Source organism: Sphaeramia orbicularis, chromosome 10 (assembly GCF_902148855.1).
Source record: "Sphaeramia orbicularis chromosome 10, fSphaOr1.1, whole genome shotgun sequence".
Taxonomy (NCBI): Eukaryota; Metazoa; Chordata; class Actinopteri; order Kurtiformes; family Apogonidae; genus Sphaeramia; species Sphaeramia orbicularis.
Window position 1 is genome coordinate 13,767,236 of NC_043966.1, and position 23,252 is coordinate 13,790,487.

At 37.8% G+C, this 23,252-nt stretch overlaps 1 protein-coding gene across 13 annotated transcripts in view; it reads left to right on the forward strand.

Moving 5' to 3' along the window:
- The first annotated feature begins 5,917 nt into the window (after positions 1 to 5,917).
- Positions 5,918 to 23,252, forward strand: part of prom1a (prominin 1a) — a 98,597-nt gene continuing 81,262 nt past the window's right edge. For 11 of the 13 annotated variants that reach the window (XR_003936409.1, XR_003936410.1, XR_003936416.1 and 8 more), the window contains exon 1: positions 5,919 to 6,440. Coding sequence is in view for 4 of the 13 variants with exons in the window: in XM_030145296.1 (XP_030001156.1) it covers positions 6,209 to 6,440 (232 nt within the window). In the remaining 9 variants the exon portion in view is untranslated. Of the gene's footprint in view, positions 6,441 to 23,252 lie in introns of all 13 variants that reach the window. The other 2 variants (XR_003936411.1, XR_003936413.1) reach the window with 1 other exon arrangement.

Sequence of the window (23,252 nt, forward strand, 5' to 3'; positions counted from 1 at the left end):
ACCTGAACTATAGTGCAATTCTCAGAACAAGACCAGTAGTTGGTAAATATACAGAAAAAAATGCACAAAACATAAAAGCGAATCTATTGCAATTACTTAAATACCTTAACAACTGTAGTGCATTTTACCTCAGAACAAGAACAATAAATGTGTGTAAACATATGGAAAAATTGCACAAAACACAATAGTGATTAATCACTGTTATTAATCCAAAAAATAAAAAATAAAAAAAAAGAACGGCTCTTTACAAAGACTCGGTTCCCATCGTTCATTTCAAAGAGCGTTCAAAGATTGGATTCATTCGTGAACGTCACATCACTACTTGTTGAAATAAAAAATGTCTTCTGGTCAAGACAGCAGACAGCAGAAGTTACAGACATTTCCGCCGTAGATCCAGACTGAAACGTACATAAAACAGAATTAAAACACTAAAATAAAACATACATATAAAACACCAGCAATCATTTAAAAGGTACCTGAAAGTGTAATGTTAACCCATAACGACCCAAACATCACGTCAGCCAAAAGCATCTACTGATCTAAAGGGTCATGCACTAATCCTACCAATCCATGTAAATAACTGATGTAAAATGCAGTTTGTCATCTTTTCAGGGTCATCAGATATGACCCATAGGACATCAGAGTTACCATGGAAACCCTGTCATCTTCTACAACACTGATTCACAGTAAAACCCATAGAATTGGATCAGTGCAGTGGATGGAGACACTGGGTTTGTGTTCAGTTAATGAGAGATTTTACTGAAAAAGCGACTTTTTCTTCCATTTTTTCTGTTTTGATATAATGACCTTTGACTTTAATCTGAGCTTTTATAAACATCTACATGATCAGTGAATTAAACATAAGAAAATAGATGATTTTCACTGGATGATATTATAATAAATGGTGATAAATAATTAAATAGAGAGAAAAATTCATTTGGAAACTGACAGAAGTCACACTGGGTCCTCATGGTTTAAAGTAAAATCTTCCAAATCTCAAAGCAGAACCCAATTCAATCAGTTACAAAAACATCTGCATCCACATTCAAACCATGTATAACAGATATTATTTAACCTTTGAAGTCCTAGAACTATTTTGGTGTTGACTTCCAAATGAGTTTCCTCTACATTTAATCTTTCCTAAGTCATTTGTCACTATTTATGATTCATTCGCTGCATTGTTCCATGAAAAGCAAGTATTTTCTAATATTTGATCCAGTGATCATACAGATGTTCATAGAAAAACAGGGTAAGTTCAAAGGTTATATAAGAACAGAGAAAACAGAAGAAAAAGTGATAATTTCAACAAACACAAGTGCCTGACTACGTTATTAACCTCCGTGGGTTTTATTGGTGAATCAACATTGCAGATGAAGGTGTCACTACAGAGCCTCTGAATGCATGTGGTTGTACAGTAGATGCTTGTTTTTGTGTTCAGTTTATGACATTTTAAATCACTTTTGCTTCAGTTTTCATTGTTTTGATATAATAACCTTTGAATTTACCCTGAGCTTTTATGAGCATCTGAGACACTGCTCTTAGCTGGTTTTATTCTTATCTTTTCAATCGAACCATAGGCAACCACACATCCATCAAAACCCAGATTGCCTGTGGTGTACCGCAGGGTTCAGTCTTAGGTCCGATTTTATTTTCTATTTATATGCTCCCACTCGGCAAGATTTTTAAGCGCCACAACAATTCCTTTCATTGCTACGCGGACGACACACAGATATACCTGCCCCTGAGACCGGATGACCTGAGAAGCCTAGCTACTGTGTGTGACCGCCTTAATGATGTAAACCGTTGGATGGCCCAGAACTTCCTGCAATTAAACAACTCTAAATCAGAAGTCATACTGTTCGGTCCTCCAAACTCCACCACTGCCATAGAAAAACAGCCTCGGTCCTCTATCCTCAAATATTACACCAACTGCCAGAAATCTCGGAGTAATATTTGATTCCAACCTCACATTCCAACCCCACATCAATAAAGTTATCCAGTCCTGTTTCTTACATCTGCGAACCATTTACAAAATCAAACCAATAGTTCCACACTCCGACCTGGAAACAGTTATACATTCATTCATATTCACAAGACTCGACTACTGTAACTCACTTCTGTCCGGCATCAATCAAAAATCACTGTCCCGCCTCCAACTGGTCCAGAACGCAGCAGCTAGGCTTCTCACTGGTTTTCACAGACGACATCACATAACCCCTATCCTGGCATCCCTCCATTGGCTCCCTGTGTGTTTTAGAATTGATTTTAAGATTTTACTGATTACTTTTAAAGCCCGAATGGGTCTGGCCCCAAGTTATATAGATGAGATGTTAGTTACCTACGAGCCAGCACGTAGCCTCAGATCCCCAAGCAGAGGGCTCCTGGCTGTTCCAAAGTCGAGGCTTAAATCTAAAGGTGACCGGGCCTTTTCCATCAGGGCCCCTCGACTTTGAAACGGCCTGCCCGAGGAGATAAGGCTCGCAGAATCAGCGACATCTTTTAAATCACTTCTTAAAACACATTTTTATAGTCTTGCTTTTATGTGATGTTTGTCCCTTTTAATTTTAAATTTTTTAAAATCTGAACCTTATCCTGTTTGATTGTTGGTTTATATTCTCATACATGATGTTGTTTTATCTCAGTCCTTTATTTTTGCATTGATTTGACAGAATCATGTTACGTTATCCCTGCCCTCTTTATTCCGATTCATTTAATTTATTCAAAGTGTCATGTTTCTGCATTGTTGTACACATCTCTCCTATTGTGTTGCTTCTGTTTTAGTGTTTTTATTTGCATCTTGTATCCTGCTGTTGTGCCCTTTACTTGTCTGTCAAAAGCACTTTGTAAACTTGTTTTTAAAAGGTGCTATACATAAATGTATAAATAAAGCTATTATATTAAGCTATTATCTGCATTAGTGGTGTCAAACATATGGCCTGTGGTCAAAACCAGCCCATGTGATGAATTTGCCAAGTTCAAATTTCCATAGATTATGTTAAATGCTATATTTTTCATCTCCACATGCCTGGTTGCTAAATGTGTTGTGTTTTTCTAGATCCACTGTGATCTGTAAGTTGTAATAAATGATAAGCTGAGGCATAACACTTAACATTCACTTATTTTCATTAAAAAAAATTAAAGGATAGTTTGTAAATATACACATTTTCATGATGAAACAAAGAGAAACAATTGGAGTTGTTATTATTTATAGGTTTTATGGTATTATTTGACTGGTCTGACCCACTTGAGGGTAAACTGGTCTAGATGAGGCCCCTGAACTACAATGAGTTTGACAGGAGACATTCCTGATCTACATAGTCAGTAAATTAAATATACGAAAACACCTGATTCTCACCGAGGAGAAAAGGGATAATATTTGGACATCTATCTATCTTTCTTTCTTTCTTTCTTTCTTTCTTTTTTCTTTCTTTCTTTTTACTTCAAACGTGCAAAGAAAAAAATAAAACAAAAACAAAATAACATTTAAATGAACAGAATCTGTCTTCGGGTATGAGCAGGTCTGAATTAGCATGGTCGAAAAGGAGTAGGAAGAAGTATAAACGTATTTAATATTCAACCCACAACTAATACATTATACAGTAACTGAATTATGCACAACAATATTATAATGGCAGTACATTCATACAGACAGCAACAGTTCAACAATTTTCTTCAATGGTTACAGAATATTTATCAATGCAACATTATCCATAAACAAACAGCCTTCATATTAATGATTAAATACTGTACCTCACAAGAATCAATGTTTTATATCTTTTTAACCTGTTTAACCCTGACCATATTTTCAGGGGAAAAACGCCTAAAAGACATACCCAAAGTAAATGAAGAATTACTTCACAATAATAAGGTTCATATGGATGTTCTTGGTGTCTATGGACATTTAGAGACCTCACAGAATCTATTCCCATTGTCTAAAATATTGTAATTACTATGCCTGAGTAAACTGTAACAAACTAAAAGAGAAATTAGAATTTTTTATCCTCGCCTGTTTTTTTTTGGCTGGATTGACAATGATATGCATAAATTAATTGTTCGTGTCGGAGATTTTTAATAGCGTATATTTCAACCCACAAAGAAAAAATCATGTTTGAACATTAAAGTTTGTGCTAAAATACACTTTTGATGTACTTTTATTAACATTAGGGTCTAAACTTTGAGTAAAAGTTGAAAAAACATCCACTGTCCTGATTTATTATATTTTATAGTAGATGAATATTAACCCTTTCATGCATAGTGGTCACTACAGTGGACAGTTATTCTACAGCTGTTCTCTTATATATTCATGGGTTTTGTTGTTTTAGTACCATATCAGCCAACACAGTGGACGCTTATGCATCATCTCATACACTGTAATTCATACCATTACTGTAATTTTGCTGTTCTTGATAAACCTGATCTGCACTAACATGTTTCAGCATTAATCAATTATGTGTTAGAAAAAAAAGTTGGGTTTTTTTGCATATTATCTCCATGAAAAGAGTAATAACTAGCATTAGAATAGGTTAAAATGTGAGAAAAACTTCAGATTTTATTTTATTTCATTGTTGTCATGTCACTTTCTGATATTGGGTTTTAAACATGTGTCTTTATTTAAAAAATTAAATGCATGGACATTTTTGTAACTCCATGAAAAAAAAACTGATCACATTGTTTTTTTCATGCCTATGGAGGAATGAAAACACTCAAGAAAAAATCGATATAAGGTTCTCATAATTAACCCTTTCATGCATAATTATGAGAACCTTAATGGGTCAAACACAGTAATGTCCCGTCAGAGAGTGATTGATCGCTATTTCAACATTTATTTCAATAGAAAGTAACTCCTTGTTTTGGATAATCCCTTACGGTCCAACTAAAGCAAAAATTAATTTAAAAGTAAAAATGTGGTCAAATTGTCTCTAAAATGTCCCGTCAGAGAGATTTTGAATACCGTGTTTTAACCCTAATCAACTTATTTTTCTTGAGTGTTTTGATTCCTCTTTAGGCCTGAAAAAAACAATGCGATTGAAAATTTTTTTTATGACCTATTTTTCATGGAGTTGCAAAAATATCCACTCAGCTGGCATCATGCATTTAATTTTGGAAGCAAAGAAACATGTATTTATTGATATACTGAGTTGAAAACTGATTTTTTTTTTTTTTTTAAAATGCTGTTACATTGGGTTTGTTTCATTTTAACATACTCTAATATGAGTTATTACTCATTTTATGGAGATAATTTGCAAAGAAAAAAACTTCTGTTTAACAAAAATGGTTAATTACAGTCTATTACAATAACAAGCACTTGATTTACACTCAAACCTGTTAGTGCAGATCGGGGTTTATCAGGAACAGCAACGTTACATGTAACTGTGTGAATTGCAGTGTATGGGATGATGCACAAACGTCCACTGTGTGGTGATATGGAACTAAAACAACAAAACCCATGAACATACAAGAGAACACTTTTGAACAGCTGTCCACTGTAGTGACCACTACGCATGAAGGGTTATGCATGAAAGGGTTAATATAATCTTTTGGCCTGCGGGCAGGCCGATAGGGCTAAAGGGGTTAAAAACTGAATTATGTTTGATATTTGGATATCAGTACAAAAATTGTTGTGGGACTTTAAGGGTTAAAGTAGTTTTGAGTAAAAGTACTTGGTTACATTCATCTGTATGTGTCAGATACTCACACATTTACAAACAGGAACTATCTGAACCCTACAGGTCTTATAGATTCGAGGCTCTGGGTTCGGTCCTGGTCTTCCCGCAGGAGGAACCGCTTCCTTTTGGACCCCCCACCACCCACACACAACCACACACACTCCCCTCTGGCCGCGGCTGCGCGCACACCAGCCCCGCTCCTGTGCCTCTGCGCATGCCCGTGCGCACAGATGCCGGAGCTGAAGCGACAGGCGCGCTCATCTCTGTGGGAATGAACGCAACCGAGGAGCGGACACACTGGGTCGGATCACCCGGTTGGCGTCGGTCGAGGAGCCACAGACCGCGGGGGGACGATGCTCACGACGCGTGTCTCCGTGGGTAGCAGGACTTAAAACCCCACGGCCCCTCCATCCGGACACTTTTCTCCTCCGCTCTCGCCCCTTCCCCTTCCACCCCCTCATCCCCCCTGTGATAAAGCCCATCGGGCGGATCTGGGACCGCGTCTGTCTTTGGCACCAGTTGGACGGTTCCACTCGTGAAGGATGTGGAGGACCGGGTTCGGGGTCCTCCTGCTGCTGTGGGGGCTGGCGTCCGGGGAACTCCAGCCGGACACGGAGTCCCGGAGACTTCCACCCCCGGGAAAGTTGGATTTCGGCTACGTGCCCGCGGGAGTTTACGAGACACTGGCCCACTACGAACCGGGACCGATTGGGATTCTGTTCCACATGGTGCACGCGTTCCTGTACGTGGTGCAACCCAACCCTTTTCCACAGGGTGAGTACCCACGTCCACGGAGAACAGAGAGTGGAGCCGATGAATCTGAGGAGAACATGTGAAAGGTCTAGAGAAGTAGGAGATACTCTGGAAACACACTGTGTCTTTATGGTTTACTGGTTTATACTGTGGGGGGGGGGGGGGGGGGGGGGGGGGTCTGGTGGGGACTTGGTGGATCCGGATCATCTGTATTGATCCGCTTCTACTTGATCCATACACTCTCTTATCTGATCCACTGAAAACTCACTCTGTTCCGTGCGTCATAACTCACACACAGTGAGTTTTCAGACCACGATCCACATTTCTTAGTCATAATACACAAATATCCGGCTTGCTCTGCATCTCACTGCGTGGAAAAAGGTGTCCACTCGCGGATTTGCAGCCTGTTTACGCGTCACGTCTCTTTGCGCTCGGAGCTGACGGCGCACTTGGCGGTGTTGTTTGTGCCCGCAGCGCACTTTGTGTCCGGATAATAACAACTAATGAAGCCGCTGCTGACGCGCAACGTGGCGTGGGGAAGGTTTGTGACTGCGTGGAAATGTTGGATGGAGATGGAGATGGTGCATCCACGCAGCCACAATGTCACAACGCGTGGTTCTTGTACATTTAATGCAATTAGAGCGGACTGTCCACGTACCCATGAGGGGTGCGCGTTTAATGGGGACAACAATTGCGCCCCTCTTTACCGTCACGGTCTGTATCCACACTGAATCGGAACATTTTGCAGATTAGCAGCTCTCTGAGTCACTAGTTAATTGGGTAATCCCATAAGCCCTGCGCCATATGTTGTTGGCCTTTTAAGTTTCCAGTTTGTCACCAGTACTCGGGGGTCTCTTGTACTAATCCTATGGAACAGACCACTGAGTCCACTCACGGATGCACCCACCAATATGATGCACAGGGAAAGTGGAAATCACGTGGAAACTGTTGTTTTCTGCAGGAAAACAATGCACTTGGACACAGTGAGAGGAGGCCAAGCGGACACTTGGCGTGGCTGTAGTTCATGGTTTGTTTAGTGGTCGAGGGAATCATCATTACTTCCGAGTCTATCAGCATCTAGATGGAAGCAAAGGTCATGTGCTTATTAATAGCAGCGATGCATGCTGGGTATGTAGCATGATACAGCCTGTCAGGTCTGTTTGGATGACGAGGAAGGAGATTCAAGCCGGTTTGCAGCAAACCTCTGGGACTGGCAGAGCGACTCGTCCATGTAACAGGAATTCCCTTTGCGCTCGTTGGAAAACAGAACTTGGAGTTGCATTAAATCTTTAAGACAAGTGACGGGAAAATCTGCAGATTGTTTCCACTTCAGTGCGTTGGTGGCTGGAGGTGATGCAGATGTCAGAGTGGGGCTGTGTTCGGGCTGGGTGGATGTGGGTGGATGTGGGTGTCTCTTCAGCAGACGTTTAACCCTTATAGACCTAGAATCACTTTTGTTATATTCCTCCCAAGCATCTCAAAGCAGAACCCACTTCAATCAGTCAGAAAAACATCTACATCCAGACTTAAAGGGGTCATATTTTGCTAAATCCACTTTTATTAGTCTTTGGTTCATTTATTTGTGTATTTGGACCCTAATAGTTCCAAAGTTTCAATTTGAACCCTCCAGGTGCTGCAAAGCTATCTTTATATTCATTTTGGCAAAAATCGAGTGGATTTCTACAACCTGTTTTAATTCCTTCTCAATTTGTTACGCCTATAACTAGTTACGTTACAGCATTTGCACATATAAGGTCAAGACTTCCGATGAACATTTCTCCGAGTACGACATAATTCTTTGTCAGCAGTAGCGGTTGTAGTCCATACTGAAAATATGTCCAAACTTCGAGCAGATTACCTAAAATGTTCAGTTGTTGGTTGTATTAATGAATACAAGTTGCTGAACGGGACAGAGAAGCATGACAACAACCTGGAGGGGGCGGGGCGTGAAGTGGCTCATTTGCATTTAAAAGGCCAGCACTCAAAACGACCTTTCTGGTGTCATTACTCAGAAATAGGGTTGAAGATGGACCTGTGGAGTTGAATTAATGAGAATTCAGACCCAAGCAGAGCATTTACAGTTTATGTAGACCACAGGGAAATGTTTCAAATGCAAAATCCCATTTAAAAAAGCAAAATATCACTCAGGTATTATTTAACCCTTAAAGTTCTAGAACTATCTTCAGAATCAGAATCCTGTTTATTGCCATGTAAGTAAACAGGGTTCACATTACTAGGCATTTGCTTCAGCGGTTTGGTGCAAACATAGAACATAGAGTAGGTAAGAAGTATGCAGTAAAAAAATAAAATAAATAAAACAAGTAAGACAGAGAATCAACAAGTAAGATAAAGTTCCAAAATGTACAACATACAGTGTGGACGAAACCAATGGGTTTGAGAAAGACTATAATGATACCGGTTATGGTTCTGTGCAAGTCATTAACAGTGCAATGATTTCCAATGATTTCTCTATATTTAACCTTTCCTAAGTGATGTTCACTATTTGTTATAATATCATTCATGGCATTTTGCATTTTTACGGCAAAAATCATGTGTTTTCCTATATTTATTTGTTTACTGATCATGTAGATGCTCATTAAAGCTCAGAGTAAATTCACAGATTCTAGCAAACACCGAAAACTGAAGAAAAGCTGCCTTTTTCGGCAAGCACACCATTAACTGAACATAAATACAAGTGTCTGCAATCACTATCATTGATCCAACTCCATGGGTTTTACTGGTGAATCAATGTTGTAGAAGATGACGGTGTTTCTATGTTCACTACGGAGCCTCTGAACGTCCAAATGGATCATATCTCATACCGCTGTCAAGCTGAGGACCTGCAATTTCCTTGAATTATTTGTATGTGTTGATAGGATCAATGGTTCAGAAGTTATTAGACACATTAGATCAGTAGATGCTTTCGGTTGTTGGCAGGTGTTTGAGCAAATCACTGAAACCTCAAGCAAAAACAGTTCATTTTAACAAGAGCTGTTTACGTTGTCGCCGATGTGAAATTCACACATTGTTGAAGGGCGTAATTCACCCGAAAACATTTTGTAAAAAGTATCTCAAGTCTCCAATGATGCACAAAATTAGATGCTGTCAACAGTATCACAAAACCACAGCATGTACAATGTTTGAAAGGTGTCAGAGGAAAGCTGAAGTAACATGAAGTGACATCTCCAGGAAAAAATAACACACTGGTGCAAGGTTGTTCATTGTGTTGCCTCTACTGCCAAGTGTAAATGTGCTCAGTGTTGAGGAGTAACACAATACATCAGGGTTGTCAAATATGCTGGCCCACATAGGGTCCAATCTGGTCCACGGCATGAATTTTTGAGGTGCAAAAGTATACTTAGCGCCATTAAAAAACTAGGGATGTCCTGATCCGATCTATAGATTGGTATCAGCTGCCGATCTGGCATTTTTTAACAGACCGGATCGGATTTAGTCACGAGATTGGGCAGATCTGGACTGGGCTCACAGTATGAAAATCGAAAGTGCAAAATTACACTAAAGTTATTGAGTGAAAGGTGTCATATTTGTTTTAGTTCAGGTTCCACATTCAGCCCAATTGTGATCTCAAGTAAAATAATAGCATAACCTATAATAATGACTCAATTTAAATCCAAGTTTTATTGTAAAAAGTGAGTATTGGATCGGTATCAGATCGGTATTGGCAAAACTAATCTTAAAAAAAAATCGGATCAGATTGGAAGCAAAAAAAATCCAGATCGAGACATATTGATTAAAACGCACGAGTAACAATAATATGTATATTTGGAGATATATTGGTTTGGGGTTACCTTCATATTAAAAAGGGAAGCATTGGTCATTAGAGAATGAATTGTGGATAAACTGTGATCAACTTCACACGTTTAATCAGTCACTGAATGCATGTACTCAGAAACTGAAAGCGTCATCATTCAATATCTGGCTTCCAAACAAGCAGTGCAGTGACAACGCATGGAACTAAGTCTCATGATCCTGTCCTGAGGGAACCGATCACTAAGGCAACTGATTATACTATGATGACAGTGCAGACTGCGAGTGACTTCACCACAGCTCAGACCTGCTTGTAACCTGCAATAGCACGTTCTCTCTGTTGAAAGTCGTGGCATTTTGAGCTGGTAACAAAATTTGGGCGTTTTTCTTTGTTGCCTTTATATCGACTATTGACCACACCTAAAGTTAGCAGTCAAGTGTGACTCTGTACAAGAGATTCAACTAATGTCCGACATTAAGGGATTAGTCCAAACGCCAACATATCGCGTGTCGGGAATGAAAAAAATACAGCTGTTAACTGTGTTACTCATTATGGGAGCAACATATAGGCACCTGAGTAAATAATTTTCTGGAAATTACACCACATGTTTGGACTGTGGTGCCAAGTATACACTGAGGATATTAGTAGTCAAGGAAGTCAACCTCTTTATAGTTCAGGGACCACATACAGAACAATTTAAATAGTGGATCGGACCAGCAAAATAATGGCATCATAACCGATATATATGATGAAGACTCCAAATGTTTCTCTTTTTTTTGTTTTAGTGTGAAAACGGTAAAATTACATGATGAAAATGTGTACATTTACAAACCATCATTTCACAAAAAATAGGAATAATCTAAACAACAATGAACAATCTGAAATTTCTTTAGGAAAATAAGTGACATTTTAATATTATGCCTTTTACTAAAGGTTTTGTGCCTTTGATCAGTAATTTGTAATGTACATATGTAAATGAGAAGTTGAGGATAATATTGCTAAAATTGCACTAAAACAAAGAGAAAAAATATGGAGTTCTTATTTCTAAGTTATTATGGTAATATTTTGTTGGTTAGGCCCTGCTTGAGATCATATAGGGCTGTATGTAGCCCCTGAATTAAAATGAGTTGACACCCCTGCAATAAATCTAACTAACTAAATATGAGTATTTACAGTTACAACTTAAGCAGGAAGTAATCAGTTCCATTCTTTAAAACCAAAAGATTACATAAAGGGATTACTTCATGTCTGCTCTAAACCAACATAGTGGACTACGGTGGAATCTACAAGGCCAAGCTGCATAATAGTAGAGTCACATTATGGCTATTTATGCTCTTTTTCACCAATTTGTGTTGTATAAAAGGGTAAAAATGCACTTTTCTGCCATTATATATGCATAAGATCGGTTACAAGGCAGCAAAATGCACATTAGAAACCAAGTGCTCCACTATTAAACTGTATCTATAGTTTCATCTTTGTTTCTTGTTTACCCTGTGGAAAAGAGTCAAAAGAAATCAGCTCTTCATCCTTTTTACAGAGAAAACATCACACTGCTTTGTTTCTCCACATCACTTAAATCCCTGATTCCTGGGTTTAGTTTATTTAACGTGTGAGTGACATTCGCTGTCACAATGAGGAGATAATGCTAAAGTGATGGACACGGAAAACAATATGTATTTTTAACCTGTAAACATTTGAACAGAAATCCACTGAATGTGCTGACTTAACTGAATCCTGATTTAATGTGCTCTGCCGTGTAATTAGCAACACCCTCATCATCACTTTTTCCACCGTGGCCATATGACATGTTTCATTGTTAGGTGTCTTTATAATCTCATGAATGTGCGATGCAGTTGACTGACACGCTTTATTTATGCTGCGCATCAAACTGTGGCTGTGCACTGGCTTTGAACATGTAGGAGGTGTTATTAGCAAAGAAGCAACAAATGTCTATCACTGACACCCACACAAAGCAAATCAGCAGTGACACATTCTCTGTAACATTTGTGTGATAGCTTTTCACTGCAGTGTGGAAACCCGCAGGAGATGTTGACGCCCCGCACCTCCCTCCCTCCCTCACACCTACCCACACTCACCAACACACTGCTGCAACATACCAACACAAAGACATATGTAGAGGATAACACGCTATACGTACACTCAGGCATTTTACACCGAGGTTAAACGTCGAAGGTTGATCAGATACAAGCTGGTGTTCAGCGCCAGACCACGCAGTTTAACACATATAATGACTTCAATTAAGCCTTAAAAGTTAGTCATCCAACATTGCAGGTTCATTTAGAGCCATGTTTCTGTGGTAACAATCTGGGACACATGTGGCTGGTTCACAAAAAACACAAAAGCTCATTGGCCACAGGGGTCGTATAACCTGGGAACATCTGGTGACTTAGAAACGAACCCCTTAAATATGTTATGCAGCACATTCACACTGAATATCTGAAGGCTGTTTTACACAAATTTACTGATTTTATTCCAGGATCTGATGTTAAGGCTCTGTATTACACTGTCTAATTTTTTATTTATTTATTTTTTTTTAGCTAAATCATACTTATTTTTATTATAAGATAAAGTGGAAAATAAACAGCAAAAGTGCTGGTTAGCTAATGTTTCCAATGTATCTGATAAAGTCTTATTACACATATGCAACTGTGGAAAAAAAATTATTAGACCATCAAAAGTCATCAAAAACAATGGTTATGCAATCAGTACTAACTCCTGTGTGTATCATGTGACTTAAACAGACAGAAAAGAAAACATGGAATGCCTTAAAAGCACTGTTTTTGGCAGTACAATGCCAGAGTTGGCCATTATCAAGAAAACCATGGAAAATGGATAGATATCAGCTCTTACATCAAATTCTTACGAACTATTTTTGTTGTTACCATTATATTTGTTCAAACAAATGTACCTTTAGTTGTACCAGGCATTAAAATGAACAAGAAACTGAAGAAAACAAGAGTGGTCTACTAATTTTTTCGGAAATTGTATATATTGGTTTATGTCCATTTATACAATACATTTATAAATCTTCCACTAGAAAGAACCTGTAAAGTGAATGTATTGTAATATGCAGACAGTGTTTTGAAGTAGATCCGGTAGCTCTGAGACAAACATTCCTCAAGAGTAAAACCAATTCTCTCGTTAATTCTCACAATTTCACATTTTGAGCCAAGACTGTACCTTGGAAACTACAGACAACTGCTATCTATCTATCTATCTATCTATCTATCTATCTATCTATCTATCTATCTATCTATCTATCTATCTATCTATCTATCTATCTATCTATCTATCTATCTATCTATCTATCTATGTTCTGACTCATTTGTTTGCTCTTTCAGTGAATATGACTGAATGGCATGAATTCGCACTAAAAACATTTAAAAATCACTTAAAAATCACCTAATCACTTGAAATCTTTGATAGTCACGAGTGCACCTTCATAGTTCTCAACCGAGAAACAGGCAACATGAATGAATAAAAGGCAAATTACAACAGGTCATCAGATCACACTAGTCCTCACGCTAATATTAATTATTCAGACTTGTGATAGATGCAAAAAACTTCTCATTCATTTCAGGGTCAAATAACACTTGTAACGACACTGAGGTGAAAGGATCTGAGAGACTTTGAAGAGAATCGAGGGGATCCGTTTCCTGATTTCTGGTGCATTTGCAAGTAAAGGCAGAATAACTAGTCTAGTGGGAATATGAAAGGAGTCAATTGCTTCTTTTTAAAGGGAGTAGTAGTGGTTTTTAGTGACTTACAGAAAACTGGAAATTTGGAAAAACTCTATGTACATTTTTTCACATAATAATCAGGCGCAGCTGCACATGTCCAAAGTTGCCACATTCTAACAGTTTGAGGCTTGTTTATAGTGTCTTATTCTGATCAGAATGATATTTCTGTCTTTGTTGTGTTCTGGTAATGTTACACCTTGGAGAAGTTTGACTCCTTTGAGGCTAAGGGTGTGTTTTAATAGCGAACAGAAGCTGGTTTGGTTCAGCCTAGTTACATTTATCATACAGTAGCTGGTGAACACACTGCTGCAGGAGAGTTGGAAAAATCCATATTTCTGAATGTGAAAATCCACAGAAATGAAACTACATCTGAATATTTTTTCTCTGCACAAATTTTCCACAGCAGTGTGCACGATTCATAACAAAAACCGCCGGCTTTTATACATTTCTGTGCAAGTCTTGGTGGGAAACTGCTTTTACTCTCAGAAACATTTTTAATACTTCGGTGTTTTACTGGTGCAGTGTTAAAAAAAAAAAAAAAAAAGTAATCTGGAGAAAATAAGGCTTCATACTGATCATTTTGACCAAAAATCTGACACAACCTCCTCCTCATTTATATAGAGCAGGTTAATACACTCCCAAAACATGTTTTCTCTTCCCATTTCTTGTTATGCAATAATATTAAGCCACAAATTATCATCTGTGTTTTCCTCTAATATCAGTTGGTGTCACTGGTTAGTTTCACCGTTACTGTGGCTTTTAGTCAAGGTAACCTGGTAACTAGTTGCTGAAGTTACTTGTAGTACATGCAGTTGAGTAAAAAGCATATATTTGTAAAAAAAAAAAAAAAAAGGAGAAAAAAAAATGAAAGTACCTCAAATTTGTACTTAACACGTCCAATTATTAAGTTTAAGCAAGCATTCAACAAAAGTTGCAGTGCTCAGAGGCCAAAATCAAATCGTCTTTATACAAAGGGACCATGTTCTCAAATAAAATTGATAAAAGTGATGATTTCGGTTCTTTCTAATCCATTTTCCAAGTTTTTAAAGTCATCTTAGTGTCAGTTATCAGCTGAGAACAGAGGTGTATTCTCTCCCTCTGAAGTCTGAAGTGATTTTATGCCTGTGGGTGAAAACAGCGGGAGAGATGATGCCTGTTACTGTTGTGCAGATTCCTGGTGGAAAGTGTTTTCTCATTAGTGTCTGTATTCCCTCTGCACAAGACACCACACCTAGCTGGATTTCAGATACAGCGGACGGGTAAAAGTCTGCAATTTATTCACAGGAAGGAGTAGTTGCCAGGGAAACCCATCGGCAGCGATCATGGCCGAAGTGTTTCGGTTCACCTCGCTGGCCTACATATGTCTGACTGCACCACAGAGATTGGAGAAAAACCCAGATGAATAGTTACAGGACAGACTTGACCGTGATCAGCGTTCATAAAGATGAGGTTATATGATCTAACCCACGTACATACCGAAAAACCCTCATATCAAAAGAAAGTGGAAAAGGACTGAAAAAGAAGTTCAGTGAGGAACTGTAAACGGGTGAAGAACACTTCAAAAGATTTTTCAACCAAGGACAAGTGAGAGATCGAAGCACTGTGTGATGTGTATCAGAGACGTACTGGAATAATAAATGAACACACACTTTGGTTTCATGTCTTTGAAGATTTCACAGAATTATCAACAAAGCTTCAGTCCTAGGGTCAAATGATGATAAATCTTGAATATGTATCTGAATAAAGGTAAACTATTCAACTGAGATGAATGCAGTCTTAAATATTTCTTTCCTCAAATACTTCTAGTTTAGGTTTATTTTATTTGGTCAGACTTCACATTTACCCCAAGGACAACTTCTGTAACTGTCAATCAAAATACAATAGAATTAATAACATATAGGGTGAAGTATTTATTGGAAACCATCACTTTCTTAATCATGCCATGTATCTGGAAAAATGATATTTTCTCCTGTTTTACATATTTATTACCTTTTATCCACATGAAAACTCTGGATAATAAATGCCCAAGTAAAGCACCAATAGTTTTATATTTGTATTTCTTAACTGTCCAGCTCTGAATTTAGATGTGGGTGTTTTTATAAGTTAACTGCTGCTCAGATCACCGGGAAATTCTCAAATAATGGCGCAAATTCATGTTTACACTTGCAAATTTCTCTAATTAACAACATGATATTATCACTTTAGCTCCTAATCTAATGCAAATAGCATCTAAATGTGATTATAGCTCATTACACAAAACATGAACCATATTACAGGCACAGCAGATCACTGTTAGTGGATTAGACTGCATTTTTGCATTTTACAGCATAATTGGAAACGTAAAAGAAAAACAGATTATGCATAACCGTAAGCACACTTTCCTACTTTCTTAAATTTGTGTTCATGGAAACAGGTCATCTGCAGTATTAAGACGGCAATTTACTATTGAAGAGTAGAGAAAAACTGCAGTAAAATCAATATCTACTTAACTTCTGGCACAGCAGCCAGTTCTGATCAAATCAACGCTAATTCTCTCTAATGCAGTCTATACTTTAATGCATGTTTATAGTGAGTGTGTTGTAGTCAAATAAAGAGGATTTATAGGCAGAAGAAGGCTGTTTGTTTCATGTTTGTCCAGGCTTAGTGTTCATTAAACACAGCCAAGGATTTTGACTCTCCAGGGTAAATACAGCACAGAGACAGAATGAAAGTAGGGTGTTAAATAACCAAATGGAGCGACCCACAGGTCATGAAGCACATGTGGAAGACCGGCTGATGCTGCAGGCACTGTTAGATTTCATTAACGTGGTAAAGTGATTAAGGAGAATGTCTTCAACAGGAAGGTCGAGGTCTCAGTCCCTTGACAGCCAGCATCTGCTCTGCTGAAGTGTCCTTGAGCCAAACACTGCATGTACGAGTGCCGCTCTGATGCTGACCCTGACCTCCGATGTCTGTTTAGGAGAAAGCAGTCGAAAACACCAATCTGTCCGTTGTGGGCATCAGTGCAGTGTCAGAGAAGTCTGAGTCGTGAGTCATTATTTTTTAGCATCTCTCAGATGAAATGAGAGCATTCCTAATTAGAGATTTCTTCGGCAGAGATACATCTATGGACGTCGCCATTAGATACACTGATGATCCCCTGATGAAATGCTTAAATTTGTAATTATAATGTATAATGATCTGAGTCATTCCCGCCGTAATGTCAAAAAACAACTGGGTTTACCAATGATTAATAGTATGACATGAACTATGATTTATGGACTGATGTCTTTCTATTTTTTGCATTACTTAAATCTATCACATTTTATTGTTAAAGGCTTGTTTGTTAATGTTATTTTACTTTCATAAAAATAACAATTACATTTTTTTTGCAGTCACAAAGACAAAAATCCGAAGGCATAATGTGACATTAGTTTTTTCATATTAAACCAAGAAAAACATTTGGAGTCATTTTTTTATTGGTTATTATTAGATTATTTTACTTGCGATCACATTGGTGTATGTGGAACATGAATTAAAATGAGTTCCACACCCTGAACTGTTAATGTTTTCAGTGTAATTTCTGAACAAACTTTGCAAATTCACTCACATGTTTGACAACCCTGCTCTAAAGTAACATAAAAAAAAAATCAGGCATATGCACTATCACCATCACTATGTTCATGAATGAAATCACTGTAGAACTGTATTTTAACACACACACACACACACACACACACACGAAATAATGTCATCAAATGTAATCCCAAGTCTGTGAATGTGTGTTTATTTATCCACTCACCACAAAAGAAACAGCAGTTGTGGTGACGGTAAGTGGCAAAAAACGACTAGATAGTGCTGTACTATAGAAGTGTCTAGTGGGTATGAGGAAAGAATGGTTCCAAACAGTAGACGTCTGCAGTAGCACAGACACAAGAGCCTACATACAAGGGAGGTTGAAAGGTCACAGTTAGCTGAAATGGGCAGATCTGACAGCAATTTGCTGAGTAATAAGCGACTGTACAGACAGCTTATGCAGAGGAAATAGCAATTCACGACTCGTTTATGCACATTTAGACCAACAAAAACCCTCTGGGAAAATATAAAGGGCACACGTGGGCCTAATGTACTCAGCATATTCTGTAAGTTTTGTATATGAAAGCCACTGCAGTGTGTTTTAATGTTATACGGAAAATATTGGCCTTTGTCATAATTTCATCAATAATCAATCTCTGGCAAATTCTTTCCAGTTTTTTGTTTGACTGGTTTGCTCATAAACAGTTTAGAGCAGGGTGTCAAACTCATATTAGTTCAGGGGCCACATACAGCCCAAAATGACCTGAAGTGGGCCGGATGATTAAAATAATAACATAATATACAAATAATATCAATTCCAAAATTTGCATGTCTAAAGTCTATGTTTTAGAGTGAAAAAAAGTAAAAATTATATTATCAAAATGTTTACATCTACAAACTATCCTTTACAAGAATGTGAAAAACATGAACAACCATGAACAAAATGAAATTTATTAAGAAAATAAAGTGCAATTTTAACAATTTATGCCATTATTTGGCCTGAGCTTCTCATTTTCACATGTTCATTACAACTTACAGATCACAGTGGATCTACAAATACACAAAACATTTAATAACAGGCAGAATATTGGTACAACTACACTTAATTCTCTTAAGACATTTCAGATTGTTCATATTTGTTCAGGCTGTTCACATTTTTTGTAGTCTGTAAATATAAAATTTTTTGTGTAATTTAACTTTTTTTTTTACAATAAACAAGAGCAAAATTTGTGGTTTCATTATTTATAGTTTATATGATAGTATTTTACTGGTCGGACCCACTTTAGAATGAATTAACCTATAATTATTTTAACATCCTTGATTGTGAATTTCTTTAGTGTAAGTTTTGTATTTCACTAATTCATCCCGCGGGCCGGACTGGACCCTTTGGCGAGCCGGATTTGGCCCCCGGGCCGCATGTTTGAGGAACCACAGCTAATATTTATGGGTCTAAATGTGAGGGTTTTACATTTTTATGCTGGTTCTTTTTCACACTGGTTCTTTTTCAGTATCCTCTAACATGGGGTGTCTGTCCTGAAGCAGACACACAAACATGTCTGAGTGTGAGGAAGGCAGTCATGTCTTCAGTATTTCATACATTTTACTGCTTCCATCTGTTACTAAATGAGAACAAATGTGATTACGAGAGAATTCATTACAGCATGACAGGACACTTAGTATGATACCAGCTAATTATCTACACATCTAACCCCAGATCCATCATCATAATCTGTGTATTTGACGACTCATCACTGTGCTGTATTAACACATGACATTCATTTCTGATAGATGATGCATGATAAATCTGAGAAATGGAGCTTGCTATAAATAAACGGATATGTAACTGTTGTGCTAACCATCGGTACTGTAGCACAATCTACATGACAGAATCATGTATGTGGATCCTGTGTGTGGTTTAGTGCTGTCACACACATTTACGTCACCACTCACTGACTGTGATGCCCTTTGGCAACGGGACGCTTCAGGACACGATTGGGCACAGCCTTAAACGCCTACAACATAACATCAGCTGATTGTCTGAGGCAAGTGTTACTACAGCGCTAAGGAGGCCATGGCACGAGTATACATGCATAACATCACATCCTGCACAGTATTTAACAGAAACTAGAAGCACTCGGAGAGCGCAGACCTCCGCCAAGGCTGATCAGTGCCCCCCCCCCAAACCAACAAATCCAACAAACCCTGAAAATTTCATCCAAATCTGTCCATAACTTTTTGAGTTATGTTGCACACTAACGGACAGACAAACAAACAGACAGACAAACAAACAAACAAACAAACCCTGGCAAAAACATAACCTCCTTGGCGGAGGTAATAATCTTTTTGACCAGTGTTTTACACATAACTCAAGCATATTATATATTTAGACATTTAGAAACTCCACTTTGACTAAATCTGATGCTACTAGCTGTGGCCAGGGTTATTCGAAGGAAAGAAAAGTGTACAAAGAATACACAAAGAACAAGGATTTCTACAACTCACTAAGATTACATATGCAACAAATACAATGCAAGTGTATTCAGAATTATGATCATATAGTCTTATGTATAAAGACAGTGTAAGATTATTTATTGTGGTGCATTTTATACACAAAAGCAATTTATAGTGGGAACGTTTTGAGAATATCACAAAATCATGAAAATATCACTAAAAAACAGCACACAAATGCACATTACTACCAACTGGAGCAGCACTCACTACTATTGACCAATAAATCCTATTTTCAACATCATCACATTTTGAACTTTTGGAGTAAACAATCACAAAAAATAGGACCAATGGCCCTGTAGCTTACCGGCCAAATGAAAAGCTTTGGGAAATGTATCCAGATGCCATTTATTATCACCCAGTTCTGTGTATTTATTATATGTTTTGGTCATACTCCAATCAGATCTGTAAAAATTCAAATTCCAACTTGATATCATTGATACTTACTGATTTATTGGATCAATCCACTTCCTATCTCTTATAATGGGAAAATTTTTCAAAGTCAGACCAAATCCAGAATCAGATCTGGATCGAAATAATTTCAATACCTTGTGTTGACATCATCATACAGAAGCTGTATACCAAGTTTGAAGTCAATCAGAACTGGAGTTTCGGAGAAGAAGACGATTGAAATTTTTTCCCCATAAGAGCCCATGTTAAATTTTCCATAAGTTCCCGGATCCAGAAGAAGATCCTGATCAGCATGTGGCCATTATGTTTTGGTCATCTCCCCATCAGGGCTGGACTGTAGAAATTTACACTTGATATCATTTATATTTACTGAGTTATTGCCTCAATCCACTTCCTATCGCTTATAATGGGGAAGTTTTTTCATAGTCGCACCAAATCCAGAATCAGATCCGGATCCAAATAATTTCACTACCTTTTGTTGACATTATCATAAAGAAGCAGTATACCAAGTTTGAAGTCAATCGGAATTGTAGTTTTGGAGAAGAAGACAATTGAAATTTTTGTAACGGGCGACAGACGCCACCGCCACCGGATGCCACATGACGACAATAGCTTATGGCCTGTCAGCCGGTAAGCTAAAAAATACTGTATTTACACACAACATGAATTCACAATAATGACTATTAACTGCCATAGCTTCAATTAAGTCATTGTACTATTCAGCAGTGTACAGTAATTTATACACACGCAGAAAAAAATCAAGATAAAAAGAAATTTATCAACACTGAAAACTGGAGCTCTTATATTTTATAAACTAAATGCATCAGATGTGGTATACCTTACATATGCAAAGCCCACTACTAAAAAAAAATATAAAAAATGACCAATAATGACAGGTAACAATGGAAGTTTTGTGTCACAAGATGAAGAGGAGGCAACAAGATGATGCCATTAAGTATCCTAGATAAGTATCCTGAATTCTGCATTATCTATATGGAGTCAAGTGGAAGTGTGTTTTTTGTCAGATATGGAGCACTATTTTACTAGCTGACCCCTTATAGGCAGGACGACACTTGAAAACAACCGAATCACTTTTCGAGAGCTCTATTAAGTTTCTTTAGGACAAACTGGTGCTGGTCAAGGGAAATATACAAGGTGTCCCATAAGTCTCCATACATAGGAGACATAATACATTCCATACATATATGGTTCTAACATGTATTTCTTTATATTTCTTCTTTATAGTTCTTCAGCAGTGGAGGACACGCATTGAAATGTGTTCCCGACAAAATGGCAGTCATATAGAGCATATTATATAAATAAAAATGGTTTATGTCAAGAAACGTTTATTTTTCCTATGTATGGAGACTTATGGGATACCCTGTATTTTGGAATAACCTTCCACTTGCAATAAAGGGAGTGTCCTACTTTCCTACTTTTAGACTCATGTGAAACAGCGGCTCCCTGTGAACCAGATTTGTGATCACTTTTAACCTGTTGGATAATGTACTGTCCTTTTCTAGTTATTACTATTTTCTATGCATTTACTATTTGGCCGGTCAGATTAGGCCCCAGCTACTTTCCACGACAATGCAGGATCATGACGCAGGATTGTATGAAGAAATGAGGAAAATGTGGCTCAAGAAAACTGATTTGTCACAGAGTGTAAAAAAGTTGTGTTTGGAGTCTGTGTTCGCAGCCTATAAGCCGAATAACATGACCTGTATGTGACTGGGATGTTAAAGGAGTGATATTTTGCTTTTTTAAAATGGAATTATGCATTTTAAAACATTTCCCTGCGGTCTACATAAACTGTAAATGCTATGCTTGGGTCTGAATTCTTCATTAATTCAACTCCACAGGTCCATCTTCAACACTATTTCTGACTAATGATGTGAGAAAGGTCATTTTAAGCGCTGGCCCTTTAAATGCACATGAGCCACTTCACTCCCCACCCCCTCCAGGTTGTTAACTGTGCTTCTCTGTCCTGTTCAACCAACAACTGAACATTTTAGGTAATTGACTCAAAGTTTGGACATATTTTCAGTATGGACTACAACCGCTGCTGCTGACAAACAGTTATGTCAAACTCAGAGAAATGTTCGTCTGAATTCTAGACCTTATATGTGCAAATGTTGTGATGTAACTAGTTCTAGATGTAACAAATTAAGAAGAAATTGAAACGAGTTGTAGAAATCCACTCGATTTTTGCCAATATGAATATAAAGATAGCTTTGCAGCATCTAGAGGGTTCAAATTCAAACTTTTAGGAACTATTAGGGTCCAAATACACAAATAAATGTAAATAAATGACTAATAAAAATGGGTTTAACAAAACATGACCCCTTTAATGTTTTCCTCCACTGTCTTGAGGCGTCAAGGTGCACTTTTCAGAAATTAAACCAATTTTGATGGCTTATTTTTATCTTTTCTGACATATTAAAGTGTGCTTAATTGCAACAGATATATAACAAAACCAATGCTGAGCCTTGAATAATTCAGATCACTGACTTTTCATGTGTCAAATGTGTGTTATTGTTACATCAGGCTGTTGTAATGCGTCTCTATTATTGAATTCTTGAATCAACGCTCTCGTAAAAGCCCATGACAATGTGCTGCTGCAGGTTGTGGTAGCTGATAAACAGGGAAATTGCGTTTTTCCACCTCAAATGTTTCCTGGAAGGTCAAAAACACAAACTAGTAAAGCTCTAGTCACACACTAGCTTCTTTTCCATTTAAGCCGCCGCTTCCACAGCTTTGTGCGAGACGATCACGGTGCATAATAAGAACACACAAGGTATTATTGTACAGCGCTTTAATTCCCTGCCT